Source organism: Sitophilus oryzae, unplaced genomic scaffold (assembly GCF_002938485.1).
Source record: "Sitophilus oryzae breed Bouriz unplaced genomic scaffold, Soryzae_2.0 scaffold_172_pilon_pilon, whole genome shotgun sequence".
Classification (NCBI taxonomy): domain Eukaryota; kingdom Metazoa; phylum Arthropoda; class Insecta; order Coleoptera; family Curculionidae; genus Sitophilus; species Sitophilus oryzae.
The window spans coordinates 9,930,115-9,955,264 of NW_022146424.1; the positions used below are offsets into that span (position 1 = coordinate 9,930,115).

General features: G+C 33.7%; 2 protein-coding genes across 4 annotated transcripts; both read left to right on the forward strand.

The window, feature by feature from the left end:
- The first annotated feature begins 229 nt into the window (after window positions 1-229).
- Window positions 230-13,661, forward strand: LOC115881475 (kelch-like protein 5). Of its 2 annotated transcripts, XR_004050052.1 has the most exons (8): window positions 230-545; window positions 605-775; window positions 835-987; window positions 1,046-1,241; window positions 1,330-1,690; window positions 1,851-1,994; window positions 9,453-10,740; window positions 11,258-13,661. XR_004050052.1 is itself a non-coding variant. In XM_030898959.1 (7 exons), the coding sequence occupies exons 1-7, from the start codon at window positions 445-447 to the stop codon at window positions 10,178-10,180; spliced, it is 1,854 nt and encodes a 617-aa protein (XP_030754819.1). In that variant the 5' UTR covers window positions 230-444; the 3' UTR covers window positions 10,181-13,661. The 2 variants fall into 2 exon arrangements, 1 of the variants encoding a protein (XP_030754819.1); XM_030898959.1 differs by having other exon boundaries at window positions 9,453-13,661.
- Window positions 13,662-16,965: 3,304 nt separating this feature from the next.
- On the forward strand, window positions 16,966-24,850 carry LOC115881720 (protein ABHD11-like). Of its 2 annotated transcripts, XM_030899333.1 has the most exons (6): window positions 16,966-17,422; window positions 17,472-17,638; window positions 17,693-17,790; window positions 21,357-21,488; window positions 21,541-21,672; window positions 24,645-24,850. In XM_030899333.1, exons 1-6 carry the CDS (start codon window positions 17,167-17,169, stop codon window positions 24,787-24,789), a joined length of 930 nt encoding a protein of 309 aa, XP_030755193.1. In that variant the 5' UTR covers window positions 16,966-17,166; the 3' UTR covers window positions 24,790-24,850. The 2 variants fall into 2 exon arrangements, with proteins under 2 accessions (XP_030755193.1, XP_030755194.1); XM_030899334.1 differs by lacking the exon at window positions 17,472-17,638 and having other exon boundaries at window positions 17,724-17,790.
- Window positions 24,851-25,150: the final 300 nt, after the last annotated feature.

Genomic DNA, 25,150 nt, shown 5'->3' on the forward strand with positions numbered 1-25,150 from the left:
GAGCGCCTTGCTAAATACGTCTTGCTTAAAAATAAATTGGATCTATTTAAATTTGCCGCCACATTTGTTACTTTCCTGGGTGGCTAGATGGCGCCACTTCAATATACAGATTACAGATTTCTTTACAAATTTGAAACCGTTTTCAAACTAAAAAATGCATGGGAGTTAGCGTTCTTCTTTAGTGTGTTCTGTGGTCAGATGCAAGTCAGATGTCAGATGTTATATGTTATGATCAGAGGTCAAAGCTGTCAAGCTGTCAAAGTGTTCAATTGGAAAATATAAAATATCGACATAATTTTTTTAAACTGCTTGTTTCTTATTTATAACAAATATATTATTCTTAAAGTTAAATAAAAAAAGGAAAATTGTACGGTTTTCTTATGGATATGATATGCCAATAATATAACCACGTGAAAATAGTCTCAAAGTGTTAACTATTTAAGTATGTCTTTGTCTGAAAGTATGAGCCCCTCAAGAGATTCTTGTACATCGGGAAACAGCAGCATGGCAGGAAGCGATTCAAATTTACCAAGAGATTTTAGCAGGTTAGTCAAAAATTATCTTCTATCATAATTAACATAGAAATAAATGTGTTTTATTGTAGACTTTCTTTATTCTCAACTGGTTCGACGACGTCGTCCCAAGATGAACATTTTAGTTGTGTAGGACATGCAGAACATAGCTTGTCGTGCATGAAAAAATATTTACAAGCCGGAAAACTATGTGATGTTGTATTAGTAGCCGGACAAAATGGAAGAAAAGTAGCTGCACATAGGTAATTTTATCAGTTGATAAAATTGTCCAAATAGATTGCTTAATGAGTATTTTTTACAGATTAGTACTTTCTGCAGCAAGCGAGTACTTTGCTACAATGTTTACAGGAAGTTTAAGTAATGATGAACAAAGAGAGATTACTTTGGTTGACATTAATGGTGATGTATTGCAAGCAGTTGTAAATTATTGTTACACTGGCACAATAGAGATAAGGTTAAAATTTGGTATATTTTTGTAAATGCAACTTATCTAAGGAATATGATTTATTTAGGGAAGATAATGTTGAAACGCTGTTGGCCACAGCATGTCTGATGCTTTTACATGAAGTAGTTGAAGCTTGTTCTAGATTTTTAGCTCATCAATTGCATCCCAGTAACTGTTTAGGAATTGCTATATTTGCAGAACATCAATCTTGTACCAGTCTATTAAATGAAGCTAATGCTTACACTAATCAACATTTTATGCAGGTAATAGGTATATATTTTTTCTCTATTATATTATTATAGGCATATATTTTTTCTTTATTCTATTATTATTAACAACTATACCAATTAGGTAATTCTAAACCAAGAATTTCTTCAATTAAATGTGGATCAAATGTGCAGTTTGTTAAACAGCGACGATCTGAATGTAACCTGTGAAGAGCAAGTCTTTAACGCATTGATGAGTTGGATACAGCATGAACCAGCAAAAAGGAAAAAGCATATCAGCAAATTGTTGGCTTTAGTTAAGTTGCCATTTTTGACTCCTGCATTCTTATCGGACCAAGTTGAACCTGCCATTGGTAGTGACACTTTCTGTCAAAAACTCATCATGGAAGCTATGAAATGGCATTTGTTACCTGAAAGAAGGGTGCAGATGTCTTGTAGCAGAACCAGGCCTAGGAAAGCAACAATTGGAAGATTAATGATTGTGGGTAAGTAGTTAGTAATAGAAAGAATGTTACCATTTTTGACAAAAGATCATTTTCTAATATTCAAGTTCATTGTGATTGTGATAGTTACTCTGCATTATAAATATGCCCAGGAATAAGGATAAGATGTTCTGAATAGATATTGATTTTTTTTATTCTTTAGGTGGTATAGATAATAACAAAGGTGCTACTACTATTGAAAGCTATGACCCAAGATCTGACACATGGATGACAGCTCATCATATGAGTGGAAGAAGATTACAGTTTGGAATAGCTTTAATGGATGACAAGCTTTTGGTGGTTGGAGGTTGGTTTTACTTAAAAATATTAATAATATTAAAGAGGTTTGCTGGCTATAACTGCTAGTGTATATTTCAAATAAGATTACTGTTACTAAACTTCATTTTTAGGGTTCCATACCTCAAAAGGAAGAAATGGAACCCTAAGCTCTACGCGCACTGAAGGGGTATCGGCGCGATCGACCTACACGTGATTTTCAGTTTACGTTGAAATAAATGTAAGCCCGCGCACTGCATTAGATCGGTGCGCTACGAGCTATCGTCGGTATCGGCGGTACTCGGCGCCATCAGGCGAAATCAGAGAATGCATGGGAGGGGGACGAATAGTCTACGCCGAGCGACTGTTTTCAGTGGAGCGGTTTTACATTAAACATGTCCGATGAATTATTAATCGAAAGTGTACAAGACCATATCATACTATGCGGTTTTTTATAAAAATTTCTTAACAAGCACGTAAACTATATTGTTTAATACACTTATTCAATAACTGAATTAGAAAACCTTCTGATTAAACCCATTTATTTCTCATCTCGTTTTGATTATCTCACATTATTGTGGAAATTGAATTTAAATATTGTCAAAAAACTTATATTATTTAATTTTTGGTTTGTTTTGACGTTAGTAATAACAGCTGATAAATAGTCATCCATAGATAAATGCAACAAGTTTAGATTGGAAAGCCCGTAAAAAATTTAGGTCGCGAAATTATTTTGGGTCGCGACCGTTATACGCGATCTGGCGCTGCTATAGCGGTCGCTAAGAACAACGGCAAACAAAAACAGAAATAATTTTCTCTTGTCAAAGTCAGAATCTTCAAAAATCATAATAATATTTCAAAAACTAAACCGCTCTCATTAAAGAAATTCCGAAAAGTGTTTATAGCGTCCATTTTCAAAGTAATAATTGCTATCTTGTGAGTTTAATTCAAGTTTTATTTACTCCAACCGGTGATAATTGTGAAATAATAATGGTGCGTCTCAAAAGTGCGTCTCAAAAGTGGTCACAACCGGTGCGTCTCAAAAGTGGCTCACCCCTATAACTTATTTATTTTTTTAGTTAAAAAAACGAGATTTGGTATGTTAGTATATGACATAAATTAGGATTGATTGACGTATTCAATTGTTTTTGGTCACTTCCGGTTTCACCGGAAATGACTACAACTTTTGATTTTTAAATTGCACCCTCAGGATTTTTTTACTTTATTCGATAGAGAATGTCACACTGAATAGAATGACATATCATATGTCAACTTTTTACATTTTCGCATATGGTTTATTTGAAATTATAACTTGCGGTTCGTAACGAAAATTTGACTTGAAATACCAAGTGTGTGGTATCAAATTATTCGTAAAAAAATGCTTTTTCTAAATATGCTAATGAGCCACCCTCGTTCCATTTGAGAAAATTGAGATATGATTAAAAATACGATTTGAGCATTTTCTAACTGGCCAGGACAAGGCGCTAAAACATTAGACCATGAAATCTATTTTTCCAAAGCTCCTTGATGAAGAATTAGTGTTTTTAACATAGCTATGGCACTCTAGATTGAATTTTAAAATACAATTTTTTATTAAGCGAGAATGTCAAAAGTTGACATATGATATGACATTCTATTCAGAATGTCACTTTCTATCGAATAAAGTAAAAAAATACCGAGGGTGCCATTTAAAAATCAAAAGTTGTAGTCATTTCCGACGAAACCGGAAGTAACCGAAAACAATTGAATATGTCAATCAATTCTAATTTATAACATATACTAACATACCAAATTTCGTTGTTTTATCTGAAAAAATAAAAGAGTTATAGGGGCGAGCCACTTTTGAAAAGCACTCGATATATAAAAAATATATCTAGTTATGTAGTAATCATTAGAAAGAGAAAAGAAATGCAACGTACATTAATTTTACATGTTTAACCAGCTAAATTCCATTGCAGTGATTAAAGTGTGATAAAACCAGTGAATCGCATAACAGTTTTTCTTTAGCTCAAGATTTTCATATTTAATTATATAATTTAATTATGCTTTATTTCTTTTTTTCGATTCACTAATTTATATTCCGCACCCGGTATATGTATATATAGTATATAAAATTATTTTATAAATGTTTCTAATAACGCTTATTTAGATTAAAAAACTAAAAATAGAAGTTTTATTTGACTATTTTTCATATCTAGCTTTGTTTTAAAGAACAAATTAAACCCTTTTGAATGACACCAAATTTGTTAAAATCGGTCAAGCCAAGGAGTAATTTAGTATTTTTTATCCCCATCTTCCACTCTATTTCACTAATTTTATGTAGTTTGTTAAGATCTAAATATATTAATGTGTGTTTGGTTAAGATCTAAGTAATATTAATTTCCATCATAAAGCATAAAATATAAAAAGTTGCATAAAAATATACATAGTAATAATACTTTATAATTTTTTGAAATACCGAATGAATTTGACTAAATTTGAATAAGCTCCTCCTCGTCTATGCTCAAATATGCTGGTGACGTACTCTCGACCGTCGATTACCATCGACTTTCCGACCGGTCGTGTCGTTCGCTCGCGCCGATACCCCTTCAGTGCGCATACTCCTTTATAAGATCACTTTATTATTCGTCAGTCTGTCTGTCACAACCCTTCATCTCGGGAACGCGTCGAAGTATCGAGTTGAAATTAAAAATTGAGGCTGTTAAAAAATCAAACTTCTAAGTTAATGTAAAAAAAGATACGGCCGTTTAAGCCCCAAAAAATGTATATTTCGACGCTCTCAAGGGAATCAACATTTATTGTAATCTCAAAACATTTTCCGATGCACGTCATCAATCATATCGACATTAACATTAAAGTCTATAAACCTGGCTAAATGAAATTTTGGCAAAAATGTTTAAATTTGTTGTATAATGTAAGATGCCGAGCAACTCTGCATTTTACTATTTTACTTTATAGAGCAAATGATTGTAACAAATATTTTATATAGATTAAAGCTGCAAAAATTAGTTTAAACCGAATTTTATTATCGCTATGTCGTTGGTCACATTGCGCCGTGTTCAGCAATGTTGTCCTTTATTATTTGACAATAATTATCCTAATGTCAGTCATTATTTTGTATAATATCGTGTTCTTGTTGAATCTTTGTGAACAATTCTCGTTTTTTGCCAATTTTCGTAGTCTTTTTTTTTTAAATTGCACTTTTAAGCATGCATGTCTTGATTCTCTCTGTCCATCTGTTCCCACGAGTAAGGGTGAAAGAAAGTCAACGCCTGCAGAGCACCCATTGCAGATGTAAGGCATGTTACTATGGGTAAAGGTAACAGGACTACTTTTGTGACCACACAAAGGCAGGAAGTAATAGATCTAACATTAGCCACCACTTTTGTTAGCAATTTCATAAAAAAACTGGAGTGTGTCAGAGGAGGAGAGTTGCTCGGACCACAAACACATAAGGTTTGAAATCTCGGGAATACAAAGGACCGTAGAAACCTACCGTGATCCTCGGAATGCAAATTGGGAAGCCTTTGGGGCAGACCTAACTAGCAAACTGACGAGAATCAAATCAATGGTAAGGAATGAGACTGAGGTGGAACTGGTCGCGGAGCAATTGACTGACGTGATCATCTCTTCTTTTGAGGAAACTGCCCTCAGACTGTCAGAAGCCGCAAACGGATAACACCGTGGTGGATCGTCCAGCTAGAGGCAAGAAGAAGGCAGGTAAGGAAAAACTGGAATTGGGCAAAAAGATCCGGCGATTGGGGGGAATATAAGACCTCTTTGACCGAATATAACGAAGAACTGAAGAGGGCAAAGAGATTATCTTGGAGCAGATACTGCGAGGGCATTGACAGTACCTCAGAATGTGCCAGACTTCAAAAAATACTCTCTAAAGACTCTCAGTCCTCAATTAACTCTCTTGTTAACTAGTGCAGGAGAATACACATCCACTGGGAAAGAAACATTGAATCTCTTTCGGGTACACTTTCCCAGATCAACAACTTTGGAGGGATCCCCAGAAACCTGGAAGAGTAGTGGACTCGAGAAATTCACGAGAAGAGCCTCAAGGGAAGACTGGCAGGTTTCAAAAAGGGTGATTGACCAATCAAAGATAAAATGGGCTGTAAGCTCATTTGAGCCATACAAGTCACCGGGACCGGACGGTATTTGTCCAATAATGCTCCAGAAAGGACCAGACCTACTGACGAGCAAACTTTGTACACTACTAAGAGCTAGTCTGGCCTTAGGATATATACCGAGAATTTGGAGGCTGACCAGGGTAACTTTTATACCCAAGAATGGGCGTCTGGACTATTCTACGGCAAAGGCTTTTAGGCCCATCAGTTTATGTCGTTCGTACTAAAGGCTTTTGAGAAACTAATGGACAGGTATGTTAGGGATGAAATAATGGGAAAAAGACCATTTCACCAAGACCAGCATGCCTATACAGCAGGACGATCAACCGAATCGGCACTCCATCAGTAGTAAGCAAAGTGGAGTCGACGTTCGAAACAAGAGAAGTGCTTTTAGGGGCATTCTTCGACATAGAAGGGGCGTTTGATAACACCTCATTTCAGTCACTGACTAGAGCTACAAGGAACCTCGGATTAGAGGAGACCTGCTGCAGGTGGATAGACTGCATGCTCAAAAGTCGAGTGGCATATACCACCCTACTAAATGAGACTGTTGCAGTCCGGGTGGCGGGAGGATGCCCGCAGGGGGGAGTTCTCTCCCCTCTGCTGTGGAATCTCGTTATGGACGGACTGCTTAATAGTCTCAACAGGGCTGGTTTCAACACTCTGGGATATGCAGACGATTTGGTCGTGTTAGTCAGAGGTAAGTTTGACACAACAGTAAGGGAGCGAATGCAAAGGGCCTTGAAGATTGTGGAATCATGGGTGACACGATAGGGACTAAATAGTCCGATAGGGACTATATAGTCCTACAAAGACCGTATATAATAATCTCCTTCACCAAGCGCAGAACACTTGAGGGACTAGGTCCTATAAGACTCTGCGATGATGAGATTCCTCTCTCAGGGGAGGTCAAGTATCTAGGAATCACGCTTGGTACCAAACTGACCTGGAACCGACATTAGGAAAATGTCACAAGGAGGGTGGTGACTACACTAGCGGTAGTCAGACGACTTCATGGAAAAATCTGTGGCCTCAGACCACAGATGGTGCACTGGCTGTACACTGGAGTGGTGAGACCTTCAGTAACATATGCATCCTTGGTATGGTGGCCTAAGGTAATGCAACAAAATCTTCGCCATTCTACAATGTTCGAGAGAAAACAGTAGAAGAGCTTATTCAGATAAGCTCATCAATATATGCTCAGACAGTCAGGCGGCACTTGGGGCGTTTATGAGCCCAAAGGTATCGTCGAGACTCGTCTGGGAATGCCTAGGTGAACTGGGAGCTCTGGCTCGAAGAAACAGAATTAAATTATTCTGGGTGCCGGGCTACACCGGCATCCAAGGCAACGAAAAAGCCGATGAGCTAGCTAGGCAAGGATCATCGGTATCCTATCTTGGTCCAGAGCCAGTACTGGGAATACCCAAATGTATGGCCCGTAGTGCACTAAAACTCTGGATCAGGGAAAGCAGAATGTCCACTGGAGAAACAGACAGGGGCACAGGCACAGCAAGGCTTTTATCCAAGGACCTAGCTCTAAAACCGCAAAAGAACTGCTAATGCTTAGCAGGAATAAATTGCGGATTACAACAGGCCTCTTGACAGGACACATGACTATCAAGTGTTACCTGAACAAGCTCAACCTGTATCAAGGAAGTCTTTGCTGCAGACTCTGCGATAAAGATCCTGAAACAGCGGAGCACATAATATGTCACTGCGAGGCTCTGGATCGCAAGACTTTTTATTTGCGAATGCTAGGCTAGAACCGGAGGAAGTATGCTCCCATCCTATCAAGGACCTGCATAAGTTAGTGCAGGGCACAGGGATAGGAGAATGGGTGCAGATATAGAAAGGGGACAAACACAATATGCCTCACAGGTCGCAGTGTTTCCAGCAGAGGACGGTCCCTTATTATGAAAAAAGATGTATGTCTTGAGATTGTGTGTTGAAAATATGCCGAAGCATTTATACAGTCGAAGAAAAGAGCTTGTAGCTTCCGTGATAAACAATGTGAACGAGAACGTGACAATAAAGGTCCTTTATTACCCTTGACTGCAGTCAGAAAAGTAAGTTTGATGGATAAGCACATTATACCACTTTCAAAGTTAGTTTTTATTAAATTCTGTGATTATTAGTTTGTAATAAATAAATTAATAAAGAACCCATAATAACGCTTATAATAATCTTCATAATAGACTAGTTTTTGCCAATATTGTAATAAGTAAAATAAGCTATAAAACAAATAAATCAATTAGTTACTAAAATATTGGTTATTAAATTAAAAATAAAACGTAAAACTCTTTAGAAAATTATATAATAAATATATTTATTATCACAATCTGGCAGCGCTGTCGCCATCGCTTTTCACTCAAAATTGATCACGTGTATCTGAAATTGTTTTGCGACTACCATATATGTTTCCCGTTAATCTAAAATTATGAAATTTGGCAAGTAATACCATCTTATACTACAAGTATAGGGAAAAATTTGAAAACTATAGATTTACAATTAAATCATAAAAAATATAGTCTACCGGGTGCGTCTCAAAAGTGGCTCACCCCTATAACTTTTAACCTAACCTAACCAGAAATTACTACATTTTTTATTTTTAAATGGCACTCTCGGTATATATCTACTTCATTCGATAGAAAATTACACTCTGAATAGAATGACATTTCATATGTCAACTTTTGACATTTTCGCATATGGTTTATTTGAAATTGTAACATGCGGTTTATAACGACAATTTACTCGACAAATACCAAGTGTGTGGTACCAAATTATTTGTAAAAAAATGCTTTTTCCAAATATGCTAATGAGCTACATTTGTTTCATTTGAAAAAATTGAGATATAATTACAAATACGATTTGGATATCTTTTAACTGGCCAGGATAAGACACGAAAAACATTAGACAATAAAAACTATTTTTGCAGGGCTCCATGATTAAAAATTAATGTTTGTAACGCAGCAAATGACATTGAAATTTAAAATACGATTTGACGTGTGAAAAGTTGACATGTGACAGAGTGTCGTTTTCTATTGAATAAAGTAGAAATATACCGAGAATGCCATTTAAAAATCAAAAGTTGTAGTCATTTCCGGTGAAACAGGGAGTGACCAAAAGCAATGGAATACGCCAATCAATCCTAATTTATGTCATATACTAACATACCAAATCTCGTTTTTTATCTGAAAAAATAAAAAAGTTATAGGGGGTGAGCCACTTTCGAGCACACCCGGTATATACGGAACCCTTGGTGGGGAAATCCGACTCGCACTTCTCCGTTTTTATTTCCATTTTACTTAGTCTAATTTTTCCATCTGATAACGCGTTATTTTATATTTGTCTAGGAAGAGATGGTCTGAAAACTTTGAACACCATGGAATGCCTTGACCTAAAAACCAACACTTGGACCCAGCTGTCGCCTATGAACACCCACAGGCACGGCTTGGGCGTGGCCATACTGGGTGGAACTCTATACGCAGTAGGCGGCCACGACGGCTGGAGTTACCTCAGCACCGTGGAACGATGGGATCCGACCACCCGCTCTTGGCAGTACGTGGCCGCTATGCAAAACCAACGCTGCTCGGCGGGCGTGGTGGTTCTCAACGGGAAACTCTACGCCATCGGAGGCAGGGACGGGCCCAACTGCCTCAGAACGGTGGAATGCTACGACCCGCACACGAACAAGTGGACGTTGATCCCGCCCCTGTCACGCCCCAAAGGCTGCGTGGGCGTAGCCACGGCCAATGGTCACCTCTACGTGATGGGAGGCCAAGACGCGGCCGCGAACAGTCCCATATCTTCGAGGTTCGATTGCGTGGAAAGGTACGATCCTACGACGGAAACATGGACGACGGTAAGTACGATGTCGGGGAAAAGAGATTCGGTGGCTTGCACCCCGTTTGGGGATAAATTGTACGCGATAGGCGGGTACGATGGGAACGTTTATTTAAAGAGCGTTGAGGCGTACGATCCGGTAAGTAATGAATGGATCTCATTGGCCCCTCTTAAAACAGGTCGGGCTGGATCTTGCGCTGTAGCCGTTGATAATCGTCTGTTCGAAAAAGGCGAATAATAATTATAAAAAGTACCATATAGACTATAGACCCTGTGAACAGTATAAAGATATAAGGAGTAGGTTAAAATATATGAGTATCCAGTTGTTGAAGATTGAACTTTTTCTTTGTTGATAGTATTACTCGGAGGTATTACAATTGCAATTAAAAACTTGTATTAAAACAGCGGACGGTATTACTGACAACTTTATTGTTCCGCCATCTTCTTTCGTCTTCTTTTTGACAGACATACTTTTAATCTTAAGGTCGTCCCACACGTACAGTAACTAAAGGCAACTTTACACATAAAAATAGGAAAACAGAAAACAATAAAAACACTGAATGACTATTAAACACCAATTCAATTATATTAAACTACCTAAGTCTGACATCAAGTCAGTGGACAAAGATTAAAACTTTTCCAAACTAAGCCATAAACGCAGATGCAAAATTAAATAAGCTATTAGATATTCAATTGACTTCATTTTTGTTACAATAAGAATCATGTATTTAATTCTATGATATGTAAAAAATCAACCATTGGTATAGCCTGAAACTGCTGTATAATTTATTTTTATTAGTGATGGGAAAATCGTATTATTTCAATAATCGAATTATCAGGCTATGAGTGATTTTAATAATCGGATTATAATTCGAATTATAAATCACTCAAGAGTGTACTTGCAACGTCACAAGGTCGTCACTCATAATAATTCATCACTCAGTTCTCAGTATTCGAAATTCGACTAGCTTCTACGTCCCACTAGTCGCATACCCAACGTTGCCATTTGTTGTTCCTTAATTTCACAGTTCTGCACGCGCATAAACGATAATCGGTCGAGTATTTCGCATGCAATCTAAACAAAAAAAAACTTACCCCAGAGACTAACCAACACAATCAATTATTGCTATTACCGACAACTGCAAATAAATAAAAAAATAAAAAAGTTTTGGTTTAGGTTGGGACACGATCCTGGGACCTCTCGTTCCCGAAGCGACGACCTTACCAATGGATCCACAGCTGCTCTTGCAAAATTGGCTATAGCTAGGCGTTACTGTCCGTCATTCTTAAAACCGTTCATAAAATAAGATAACAGCAAACGGCAACATTGTTGGGTATGCGAGTTGACTAGTGGAACGTAGAAGCTTCTGTCGTCATAATCTCTATAGTTAAATTAAATTAAAACAGGTTAAACAAACCCTCAGATTGTTAATAGCGAATCGGGTTGTTTGTCTCCCTCTCTGTCTATTAGTTTCTCGATAACGATAAAGAAAGAGACTACCGAACAATCCCGCCGAAACATCCACTACTCGTATTGATGAGTCATCGCAAACGATGCGATTATATTTTATTTATCATTCATTAAAAAAATTTGAATTATTTTTCAACAATCGGATGATGACGATTATTTTCATAATCGAATTATGAATAATTTAATAATTTGATTATCCCATCACTAATTTTTATCAAATTGTAGGTAAAGCTCTTCAGCACAACAATGAGGAAAATGGAAGAAATAACATCTTAAAATTATATTTATGGTCTTTTATCTGTACTGCCATGTTAAAAGAAAAACGCCTTAACTACAATTGAGATACAAGGTGTCACTAAGCAGATTCAGATATTTTCCAACTAAATGAGAGGCAAGAAATACCTTGTCTTGCCTTATTTTCGGAGTTATCACGGAATATAATGTTACCTTAAGTGTAAATTTTACAATTACGGTAATATAAGAGTGCCCTATCAACAAATATTAACACGAAAAAACATAACTTGTTCAACTCATTGGATAAGGAAGTTTTCCTTAACGTGGCAGTGTATTTGCCGTGATGCTTGGAAAGGTTCTTAAGCTCCGCCCTTTGAAGTTGTTGAAGGTAAGCTCCGTTGAAGGTTAAGCTCCGCCCTTTGATTGAAGGTTAACGACTTTAAAGCCGTCTCTGTAGAGATATTAAAATAACAGAACAGCAATAAGACTCGTAAGAAAGATAGCTATATATTAAGGTTTCTTTGTTCTACATGAATCAAAAGCACAATATCCGCATATACCAGCCGTTCAGAGTACTACACTACCCTATTGCTCATAGTACACTCAGTGCTCATAGTACAGGCGCAAATATCGATCTGACTCATCTCTTATGAGCGACGAGTCAACATTTATTGACGATACTTCAAAATTTTTCTTTTTTGTAAAGAAAATTGGTTATTGTAGAGACAAAACTTCCAATAGTATTGTAGTAGTGTACTATTAATGGTGACGAGATAATCAAATTCTTATATCTTTATACTGTGTTGTAAATCTGTAAAGAACAACTTTCTTGTCTATCTAGATATGACCATAAGCATTATAATTGACACTAAACACAATAATTTGACAGTTCTAGACAGACAAGACATTTCTCCTCTATTAGTTTACATAGTCTATACAAAAATTCAACGGTGTCAGGTTTCAATGACGCTTTGACATATATACAATTGAATAAAAATCAAAATTACTTTTTTGCAAACGAAAAATCTATTTATGTTAGAGCCACATGTGCAGCTGTTAAATGAATCATGACCTTAGTTGTGGTCCTACCATTACAAAAATTGAAAAATAAGATTCCTTTGTAAGGACTCAAGACTGATGAGGCAGCATTTATTTTCGCGATGAATATTGAGACTGACCATCTGTGACAATGTATTTTATGGACTTCTTTATTAACTTTTAAGATGGCTTTTTAGGAACCTCGATAAATATAAACTGCCCAATAATTTTTATTAGATTTAGGCTTGTATTAATTTAGTGAATACATGACACATGACTAAATTTAAGTTTATTAAAAATATAGTAAGGTTTGTTCAATAAATCAGAGAATATTTGGACAGACAGAAAATACTATTTATCTGTGAGTTAAAATAACAAACAGAACTGTCATTGTCATAAATCCCCTCGTTGAGCAGACCCTGTTTGGTGAATAGTAATAGCATTTATTTTTCTTTTAACGAAATATCCTAATGAGTACAAAGATTAATATTTTTATCATTATTTACTATTTCATAAGCTGTCATATATTCACTATACTATCATAAACTAAAATATTATTCTTAATTTTATATGTGTATACCTAATAGACTAGAATTATCTGTATCGTAATATGCATTTATATCAATTACAATTTGTATTAAAATAACAATATATAAACTTTGTCGATAACTAAAACTTTTAAAATACAAAATGTATTATAAATAGGGGTGTTAATCTTACAGGATACATTAAGAGTTTTAGCTGTCCGCATTTACTTTTCGCTTCAGTTCAATCCCGCAAAATTTTCTGTGATATTGTAGTTTTAGTCACAGTATGATCTTTGTGTGCTAGGGAATGGATAATTAGTGTGTAAGTTGGTTTTCGTTGAAGGTCATTCTGTGGCAATCAATTTTATAAATACAATGTGATAATTATTGAAATAGTTTTTTGGGAACCAAAAATTTGTGTATCTTGTCAATAAAATTTTTCAATCTGAGATGAGCTTTTTTAGCACGTCCCTGTATCTGTATTTCTTGTCCTTCTAAAATTCAAAGTTTCGAAATAAATATTGTAAATTGTAGTTAATTAAATTAGAATTTAAATCTATATTATATACAGGGTGTTTCAAAAAACGTACCATCGTGGGGAGATTCCTCACGTAAAAATAAGATTTATTTTTCATATCAACATAGGTCCAATTCTGCTTTGTTTCGTAGCTACAGGGTGTTAAAATCCTAATATTTTTTCGTTTTATTATAATTTTCTTCCAAGTACTTTTAGCGTTACGAATGAAATTTTGAGGGTAAAAGTTACTGTAAATGCGACATATTTTAAAGTTTTAAAGTTAAAAAGTGTCGACATATTCACCAGGGACGTGCATATGGATTATCACTGGAATATTTTTCTAAAAATGCATGTACGCCACTGACTTTTTTCTCTTGTTAGCGAAATAGTGTAAGCAATTTACCAGCAACCTTTAAAAAATTTAATATCATTAACTTACGAAAGTTTTAAATAAGTACTCATTGATTCCTTATCAAAAAATATGAAAAAAAGTTCTTATAAACATGGGCATGGAAATACATAGTTTTAGAGTTACAGGATGTTAAAAGTTAAAACTTAGTAAAATTAGGTTTTTTGTAATTGTCTTAAATGCCATTATTTTTTTATTTGAAATTGCTATAGGTTTGACTAATAGTAATATTATTTAATAATAAATTAGGTAAAATATATAATTTATTAATTTTATTTTAATTTTATTAACTATTGAAGAGTGGAAATACCAAAGGGGATAAGTGCCAAATTGTTCAATACTAAATTATTAAATTAGAAACGTAATAAATACTATGCTGCATGTCCTAACAAAAGTTATAAGAAGATCTATTTATGTATATTATACGTATTTTAAAAGATATTTTAAAAATTTATTAGTTTCAGTTCTACCATAGTTTAAGGAAAAGAGTAGTTGCACTCTCGCAAATATTTTCTGCCAGTTTTTGCAAGCTGGCAGGTTGCAAAGCGTTTCAGTTGAATTCGGTCCGTCGAACTGTGAAATGAGTGCCTTACTGTGCGCTGCTATTAATTGTGGAAATAATTCAAAAAATTGTTCTTTGAGTCTTTTTAGATTTCCATCGGATGTAAATAGGCAAGCTGATAGTAATTATCAATTAACATTTAATTATATTTGTTTATTTTAGAAGCTGAGATATTATGTAATTAATTAAATGTTATTATTTTTTTAGCATGTGTGCAGATTTTAAAAATAGTTTTTTAGATATACAGGTTGTCTCAAATATGCGCATGAAAATATTTTTTGGTCAGGGGATTTCCCATAAAATTTTCATTCCAATAATAATTTACGAGAATTTATATAAATTGGTTTTTGAAACAATTTTAGAGTAAATATTTTGTACATCTAAAGTATCCGCAAATTATTCATATTTTTTAATTGAAAGATTTTTATAATAGCATAATCTCTTATAAATTTAGTGGACTGTATTTTTTTTATTTATTTTTTATTATAAGTGGTCGTAATATATCAATATTCAAAATATTATAGACAAAATATTGGTTTATATTTGAGGGAAGAAAAGTGCCACACCTAGCTTTAAACCACCGTAAATATACAGGGTGGCCCATTAGTGCGAGGAAGTCCAATATCGTCGTCGTTGTCGAAGATGTGAAAAAAGTTTTATTCATATGTTTCAAGGTTTATAAAGGGGTGTATCCTAAAATATTTTGTTATATACAGGGTGTCACAAAAAAGTTATGGTAAAGTTAGTTTGATTTTTTTTATTATTTTATATCATTCTATATACATTATTCTATATTGGGTATTTTTTATGGCGTCACCAAAATCGTAATATTTAAAATGGTATATCTCAACTTTTTTAAATGCGACATTCTCTATATTATTTTTCTGTCAGATGCAGAATTAAAAAGTGAACATTTTTTTATTAATTTAAAGTGTTTCTAAATTTTTACCGCTGTCGCAGATATTCGCAGTATTATATTACATATGGCTCTTTCAACAGTAAATTTTTTTCAAAGCCACCTAATATGATCTTTGTCTGTCTTGTCTTGTCAAAAAATGTTCACCTTTTAATTCTACATCTGAAACAAAAATAATATACAAGGTGTTGCATTTAAAAAAAAATGAGATACAACATTTTTTAAATATTACGATTTTGGTGACGCCATAAAAAATATCCTGTATACGATAAAGTAAATTTTTCTACACGAATTTATTCAGATATCCTTCATGTTTAAGAAAACATAGCAAAGTATTAATAAAGTTATATTCACTCTAGTTTTTTACCACTTTTCGTATATAATGTTTTTAACCAAAGTTTTAGTAAATAAGAAATAGATTGGCAACACCGCAGTGTGCTTTAAATAAAGACAGTGTACTATAGCATAATTTTATGCCGAATCCAGTTATCTACAGAAAATTAAACTTGCTTTAAATAAAAAAAAGTCGTAGAAAATCTCTGAAATAGATAATAATATAAAAATATGTCATTATTATATTTTTTTCCGCATTTCTTCCCATCAGAAGATTTTCAGATACAGAAGAATTGTTACCTACACGAAATGTGAAAATATTCTGTTTTCAAGCAAGTTTTTACTCGATGATCATTTTTTTATTTTATTTTATTGTGAACTCATATTTTCCTAAATACATATCTGTGAAACTATGGCGAGTGCCACGTCTATACTTTGCCTAGTTAATAGACCACGACTATACAGCTACGTCGTCGGCTACGGAAGCGAGAACAAGGTCATATAAAGTGGCAGAAAAAGAACAAAGGATTTGACAAGGAGTAAAAGTTTCCTTATACTATGGTTCTACTGTGTTTTTCTCATTTATCTCGAAAAAATAATTTTGGCACTTACCCCCTTTGGTATTTCCACTCTTCAATTGTGGTTAATAAAATTGCGTTTATCTCTTCAAGGAGGTCGAATTCGACAAAATATCAAGAGATAACTTTTAATTGGCATTAAACGGCCTACACAATTTTGATATAAAAAAAAGTCAGTGACGCACAGGTTTTTTTTAAATATTTCAGTGATAACTCATATGCATGTAGCACTTATAGTAACTTTGTTCTCTCAAAATTTCATTCGAATCACTAAAAGTACTTGAAAGAAAATTATAATAAATCAAAAGATTATTAAGAATTTAAAACCCCGTAGCTACGAAACAAAGCAGAAAACAGAAGGTCCCTATGTTGATATGAAAAATAAATCTTATTTTTACGTGAGGAATCTCCCCACGAGAGATGGCACATGCTTTTTGAAACACTCTGTAGAGTATATTTATTTGTTCATATCAAAGGTTCATATAGTATATTTTGTAAATAATTTAAGTAAAAATATTTCTGTCAAAATATGATTTACCTGTGAGAGGCTCAAATGAACTAATCGCCCACCTTTTCCACCTTATCTTAATAAATTCAAAGGACATCATAAACGTAACTTCAAATTTTATATTTTAAAAAATGTTATTCAGTAGAAGAGTTGTTTGTAAATTATTAAAGTTTCATCATATATTTGATAGATATTCTGTGAATTGTTCTTCATCGTCTGAGTTATCAAGTCCGTTAAAACTATCATTCACCACTTTTGAAACAGAAGCTGAGACCGCTTTAGAACCACCCTTTATTATTTTACATGGATTATTCGGTTCCAAGCAAAATTGGACCGGACTTAGTAAGGCTTATCATCAACAAACGAGTCCTCAACGAAAGATAATCGGTAAGTAACTTAATCTAATGACGTAAAATAACTTACCATGAAAATCCAGCATTAGACTTGCGAAATCATGGGGAAAGCCCTCACACTTCTCAACACTCGTACGAATATTTGGCGGATGATCTACAATACTTTTTAAAAGACCATAGCATTGGGAAAATTGCCCTTATGGGACATTCAATGGGTGGCAGATGTGCCATGTTGTTTACACTGCAATATGTGGGTATTTACTTATGGCGGTCGAGCTGTTTATTAAAAATCAAGCTATTTTAGCCGAAACTTGTAGAGAAACTTATTATTGTAGATATATCTCCAGTCACCACTAGCCCAAAATTTAAGGAGCTTTCAAATTTATTCAATGTTATGAATAGGTAGGTATACGTTAGCCCACGGCCACACAGAAAGCGTTTTTAGCGTTTTGCGTTTTTTGCGTCTCAAGCGCTTTTTGCTATTTTGCCGTTTTAAGCGCTTTTGTCAATTTGTGTCCATTAAAAACACGCAAAAGACGCGGCTGGTCTGCAATTTCTATAAACATGTCAATTAGTAACGTCGCAAGCTCGTGGATTCCCGGCCCGTCCAACAATCAATCCTGAGAGAAAGAGATAGGCGAGATCGGCGCCGGTTAGCGTTGAAGAGACGAATATAAAAGATACTGAGATTGAATTGTGGACGGGCCGGGAATATATTCGGAGACATCGGGGCCGGGGAATATATTCCAAACCACACCAAACACAATCTACTGCTAGTGCCAGTGGTATGTGTAAAAATAATAATTATTATTATTTACCATTTATTTTACGAATTTTAGTTTATATGTGTATAGTTTTTTATGTTGTAGTGTTGTGGTTAGTACTTGTTATAATTATAGTATAATATAATAAATAATTATAATTATATAATAGAATAGTATATAAATATTTCTAGTTGCTCATGCAATTTTAGGACATGATTTATGAAACATTTTGGAGTGAAACTTCTTTACGCGCGCTGGGAGTAAACATTCAAGGCCGTGACATACGAGCTAGCGAGACGACCCTGACACACGAGCTAGTTGTAACTAGTAGTGGGAACTATCGAATGAATACTATCGAAACATTCGATAGTTGCAATTCATTCGAATAATTCGATAGTTAGTAAGAAAACATTCGTTGAAAACTATTCGAATAAAAATTATCGAATAGATCCGTCATCTGCCTTGAAATATTGTATAGTAATTCGGCAGCAAAAACCATTCATTTATAAAATTCATTCATTTATAAAATTCATTCATTTATGAAATTCATTTATTCGTCAGGATCGATTATAATAAAATATTAACTGAATTTTAGTTGTCGCCCGGCGACGTAGGGTTTTCCGAGAAAGCGGTCGGTGGCAATGCTATGAAAGAAGCCGGCATCTTTGATTTTGCGGAGTCATATATGATAAGGACACATTATTTTTTTATTGAGGTGCTAGTATTTACACAGAAAATACATTATGAAGGGCGCTGTTGCCATATTTTTGTATTAGTTGATATTAGCAAAGAATATTATTGTTTGGCTTTAGTTAGTTAGGGATAGTATGTCTATATATTCTGCATTTTTTATTAATATTCTGTTGTTACACTGCAATAATACTTGTTATTTTGGATGTAGGAAAATTATTTTAATGTTTTTAAGCAAAGACTGGTTTAATAAATAATAATAACAGTAATAATTTGTTATACCTATTAACAACAAAATTTAAAATCATTTAATATAAACATTTTTTTTAAGTAGTAGCAAAATATAAACAACAAATTAGATGTCAAAATTATTTATATTAGATCCTATTTAAAAATAATATAGTCTCTAATTTTTTGGCAACGTTGGTTTATTAAATAATAATAATTACAGAACTAATTTGTTATATTAACAACAAATTTTAAAATCATGAAATATAAACATTTATTAATTTTCTAAGCAAGCGGTGTAATGGAAGGAAAATATAAATAAAAAATTAGAAATCAAAATTATTTATATTAGGTGCTTTATATTACTATTTAAAAATTATATTTACTTTTACTGGCATTTACTTTAAAAAATAAATGAAATATTTCTTCGCAAAAAAACTACATGTAAGAGAATTAGCATAAACAAAATACAAACATCGTTAACTTTTTTTTTAAATTGGCACGTGTAAAACTTTCATTTTAATTTTCTCACCCCATAGTTTGAGTTCGATAACCATTTATTTAACCACATTACTTAAATATGATTATTAAGTTCAACTAATTCATATTATTAAAACATCTAAAATACAAATATGTATTTTTAAAATTAATTGTAAGTTCATCTCATCTCTCTTATAAATTACTACTTCTCAAAATTTCCCATTAAAAAATAGACCATATAGGTACCATATAAAATTAAATAATTGAAAGATCGGACTACGGAAAACCACACAAATTTTCGGAAAAATTTTGACCACCTACACATGCACACAATCGTCAATAAATAAAATTAAAAAATAACTACTATTTTAGTATTTTAACTATTTTAATAAACGCAAAAATAGCACAGTATTTATACGGCGAAGTTATAAAAATTTGGAAGAACTATAATGCACTGACGCATACAAAATCCAAACGAATACTAAATTTCATAGCATTCGATAGTCGTGGCTAAATAATTATAATTATATAATAGAATAGTATATAAATATTTCTAGTTGCTCATGCAATTTTAGGACATGATTTATGAAACATTTTGGAGTGAAACTTCTTTACGCGCGCTGGGAGTAAACATTCAAGGCCGTGACATACGAGCTAGCGAGACGACCCTGACACACGAGCTAGTTGTAACGAAACGTGTTAACGGCTTAGAAATACGTAGTGACGCGACGTGTATTTGTGAGCAGTCCACGTGTTTATCAAAAATATTGATATTTTGATACAAATTTTGTAAAAGTGAATCAAATTATTACGTGTAAAAACCATTTGTAACACGTAAAAAACTATTTTTATTATTTTACGCGAATAAAACTGTTATACGTAAAAAACCATTTTTTAGGCATATAAAACTATTTGTTACTGGTAGAAAACTATTTTTTACGCGTATAAAACTAGTTGTTACGTGTCAAAATCTATTTGTTACACGTAAAATACTATTTTTTTACGCGTCAAAAACTTATTGACCCTGGTAAAAAAAAATTTTACGCAAAAAGAAAATATTTTTACGTGTAAAAAACTATTTGTTACACGTAAAAAACTATTTTTTTACGCGTCAAAAACTTATTGTATCTGGTAAAAAACCTTTTTTACGCAAAAAAAAATTGCGTGTAAAAAACTATTTCTTACACGTAAAAAACTATTTTTTTTCGCGTCAAAAACTTATTGTTTCTGGTAAAAAAAACTTTTTTACCCAAAAAAAAATATTTTTTACGGGTATAAAACTATTTGTTACACGTAAAAAACTATTTTTTTACGTGTCAAAAACTTATTGTTTCTGGTAAAAAAACTTTTTTTACGCGTAAGAAAATATTCCTTTAATTTATTACTTTTTCAACATTTCAAACTAGATTTTTTCCAACATTTCCTCATTTCATTTTTGAATTTAATAGAATCTTCCTAAACAGTAGATGTTCTCTATAAAAATATTTTTAGATAATATCCTAAAATGAAAAAAAATGCATACTATTTAATTTAATTTTTATTGCATTATTAAATATTACGTCCGCCTATGACGGGGTCTCATAGAAAACGGTAAAGACGCTACAGAAAACAAATTGATTTGTTTTCATTTGCGTTTTTTGCGAGACACGCCGAACTCTAGACGCTTTTGGTGGGGCCACTCCTATATAATCCTGTTATTTTGTTTTAGACGCTAAAGACGCTTCACGCTAAAAACGCAAAAAACGCTTTCTGTGTGGCCGTGCACTTATGTTCTTTAAAAAAAATATACACCCCATCTGATTCTAGTGTTAAAATGCCAGAGAATGTTCCTTTGAGAGAAGCTCAGAATATAGTGGATAAACAGCTATCAGAATACATTACTGAGAAATCTGCGAGAGCATTCTTGTTAACAAACTTAATAAAAACTGATCATCAGAAGTTGGATGAGTTTATTAAGAATCAGAACATTTACTAACTGATAATTTTACAGATACAAATGGAGATTTAACATACCGGCTTTATTATCAAATTTTCAAAATATTGTCAGGTTTCCACCCATAGATAACTTAAAGTATGAAGGAAATACATTATTTATTGGTGGAGCAAAATCAGATTATATAGAGTGAGTATAATACATTTAACTTATTACCCAATTGCTATTTTGAACTGACATTGAAAAATTATGATGGTTGAAAATTCTAGTAGAATCTTATTTAATTATTAGTATTAAAATTATGCAAATTTCTCAGTTTCAACTCGAGATCCAACCTTTTAATATAGCTGGTTATATACAAGGTTTAATAAGTCCAACATAGTTTTGCTAAATATCTTTAACCCGGTCTTGTCACCAACGGGGCAGATACACATATTCGACGCTTTCCATGCAGAGTCGGTATTCGGCATCTTCCACCATGAAAGCAAGACAGATTATTGGAAAAAAAGATTTATGATGATTTAATAATGGATATAGTGAAATGTTTGCAGACCATACATTTAAAGGAAGTATCTTTAATTAGATCGTTATTGGAGAAGAGTTGAAATGTTATTTGCCTTCAAATATTATATATTTTTCATTTTAAATACTTACAATCTGAGTTTAGTGTGTTTCCAATATAACCAGTAGTGTGTTTCCAATATCAACTTGCCACAATTTCAAAGCTATTTCAGAAGTACTTAAGGCCCTAAAAACCCTCCATTTAAACTTACTTTACTTTTTCGTGTTCGGAACATTCTATATTTTCTCGGCCCAATATTGAGCCACGTCCAATGCTTCGGGTTTGCTTTGCCATAAATCGTCGGAGTTACACTGTGCAGGACAATTAACGCACTTTAGAAGGTGTTCCATATCTTGTATCATCCCACAGTCGCATTTGTCGTCATTTGGTTGCGCAAGGCCCCATCTGATCAGATTGGTTTTTACCGGAGCAACTCCTGTTCTTATGCGGTTCAACATTCTCCAGGTTTTAAAGTTGAACGAGGCACCTCTCGGCAGGCTTTCTGACAGAGGATAGTTCGTGGGTGGTTCATCCAGGGGGCTGCTGAGAAATCGTCGTCTGGATTTTAGTCTTTTAGATTCTTGGTATTGCCCGAAAAGTAGATGACGATTGTCGAATGTTTTTTTAAACTTCTCGCTGAATTCATGTGCCTCCCTACGTGAGTTAGGACTGGGAAAACCTGCTGCTTGGTACAGTTTATCCAGCGGAGCAGCCTTCATGCACCCTGTCACAAGTCTACAAGTTTCGTTGAGGCTTACATCGACCTTTTTGGCATGCGCCGATCTTGACCAGACAGGGCAGGCATATTCGGCTGTGGGGAAACATAGCGCTTGTGCTGTCGTTCTTAGGACATCAGGTTTAGCGCCCCACTTACTGTGGGTTAGTTTTCTTAATATATTGTTCCTCGCAGTCACTTTTTGACGGGTTTTTTCGCAGTGGTGTTTGTAGATTAGAGATCTGTCGAGTGTGACTCCAAGGTACACAGGTTTATTTGTGTGTTCAAGGGTCTCTCCGTTCCAAGCGACCTTAATTTGTGGTTTGCTGGTCGTGTGTGAAGGTGGAATGAACAGACCTGTGTTTTGGAAGTATTTGGTTTTAAGGAGTTCAGCTCATAGTAGGCAGACATGGCGTTTAAAGCGCTCTCTAACCTTGCTTCAACCTCTTCAAAGGTTCTTCTTTGAGCCGTAATAAGTGGCTCCATTTAAAAAAAAATAGGATTACCTCAAGTCAAGGCATCTGTTGCTAATCATTTAGCTAAATTAGTTAAAGTAAAGAATTGACACCTATTGCTTCCCCTGCTGAAGGAAGCTATCTCAACACAAATGTGAAATCTTGTATTTTATTTCATTATATCAAGTTATATTTGGAAGTTTAATTTAAAGATTTTAGTGGAATACTTTGACGAATTAGCTTCTTTTTCTCGATCGATTGTTGGTCCGAACTGTATTCCGGAAACTTCGGCAGCATATTCTGCGGATAAAAATAAGTAAAAAAATTCGTATAAATAAAGGTCCTAAAATGCTTAGTGGTGTAAAAACTTAATTTTTACTTCCGAATAATTTCTGAAGTATCGTCAATATTTGGATGAAAATTGATATCTGGCAGTTTTTTAACATGAGAAATTTGATTTTGATGTCAATATAACTCTTACTTGTAAAGGGCGCCACCTACATATTTTTTAACTTGATTAAAGAGTAATACTTTTTCGTCCGTACCTGTATAAAACTACTGAGTAATAAATATACATTTACGACATTTTGAGAAAGAAAGGTCTCTTGGTAAAAATCGCTACGAGTAATGGTTCTCTAGATATTTGGAATCGAAATTATCAAAACTAGTTAATTAATTAAAAAAAAATAATAATAGAAAAAGGTGCCCGATGGCGTAGAGGTACAGGCTCTCGTCTACCAATCTGAAGATAGTGGGTTCGAATCCCACACCCGGCATTTCATCAGCCGACTATTTTTATTAAAATAAAAATAGTTTGGGTACCTAGGTCGACTCGGCCTTAAATGAGTACTTGGGATTCACAATCCTGAGGTAATAATAGGCGGTTGAAGCGTAGTGCTAGCCACATTACCTTCCTTGTATACCGAACGGCTCTAGTATGGCAAACTGTACCTTGCTACTCCCAAGGCGTTAAACGCTATATACGGGAGCTATTATTATTATTAAAAAAAAAGTTCCCAAATTTATCATTTCAGTCAAATATCTAAAAACTATCTACTCAACATATTTATTTTTAGTCAATAATGACATGTATTAACTACTTCCATTCTAAATATCTTGAGAATTGTTGCTTATAGCAATTTTAAAAAGAGACAATTTTTAACGTAAAAAATCACGGAAATGTATATTTTTTCACTCAGTAGTTTTATATAGGTACGGAGGAAAAGTTATTACTCTTCAAAACAGTTAAAACACATGTAGATGGCGTCCCCTACAAGTAGGTGTCATATTGACGCCAAAATCAAATTTCTCATGTCAAAAAACTTCAGATTCAATTTTCATCGAAATATTTACGTTACTTCATAAATTAGCTGGAAAAAATCGGAAAAAAAATTAAACTTCTACACCTTATTACTTTTTGGTTTTGCAGAAAAAGTGATTATCCTAAAATCCTAAAGTTGTTCCCCAAGGCCGAGCTGCAGTACATCGAAGGGGCGGGTCACTGGGTACATATAGAAAAACCAAATGATTTTCTGAAAATTACTCTAGATTTTCTGAACAAAACAAACAGATAACCTTGTTATAAGATAGATAGAATAAATATATAAGAATAAAAAACTACAAAATATATGTCTATTCTGAAATGTTTTAATTACGATTAATAAAATATTATATGTAAGGAAAAATGTATAAACGTTGATAATAAGTTCTTCATTGACATTTTTAAACCAGATCATATAATAAAAGAAAATATAAGCAGGTATAAAATTAATTAAAACCAATTATTGGTATTCCTTCTTCTAACCATGATCGTTTTAACCATAGATGACTTTATTTTCTTTTTAATTAAATATATAATAGTTATTTTTTCTTCTATAAATTTGTGTAGTAGATGAACATAAACATTACATAGTATATCTTGACACAATACAAAAA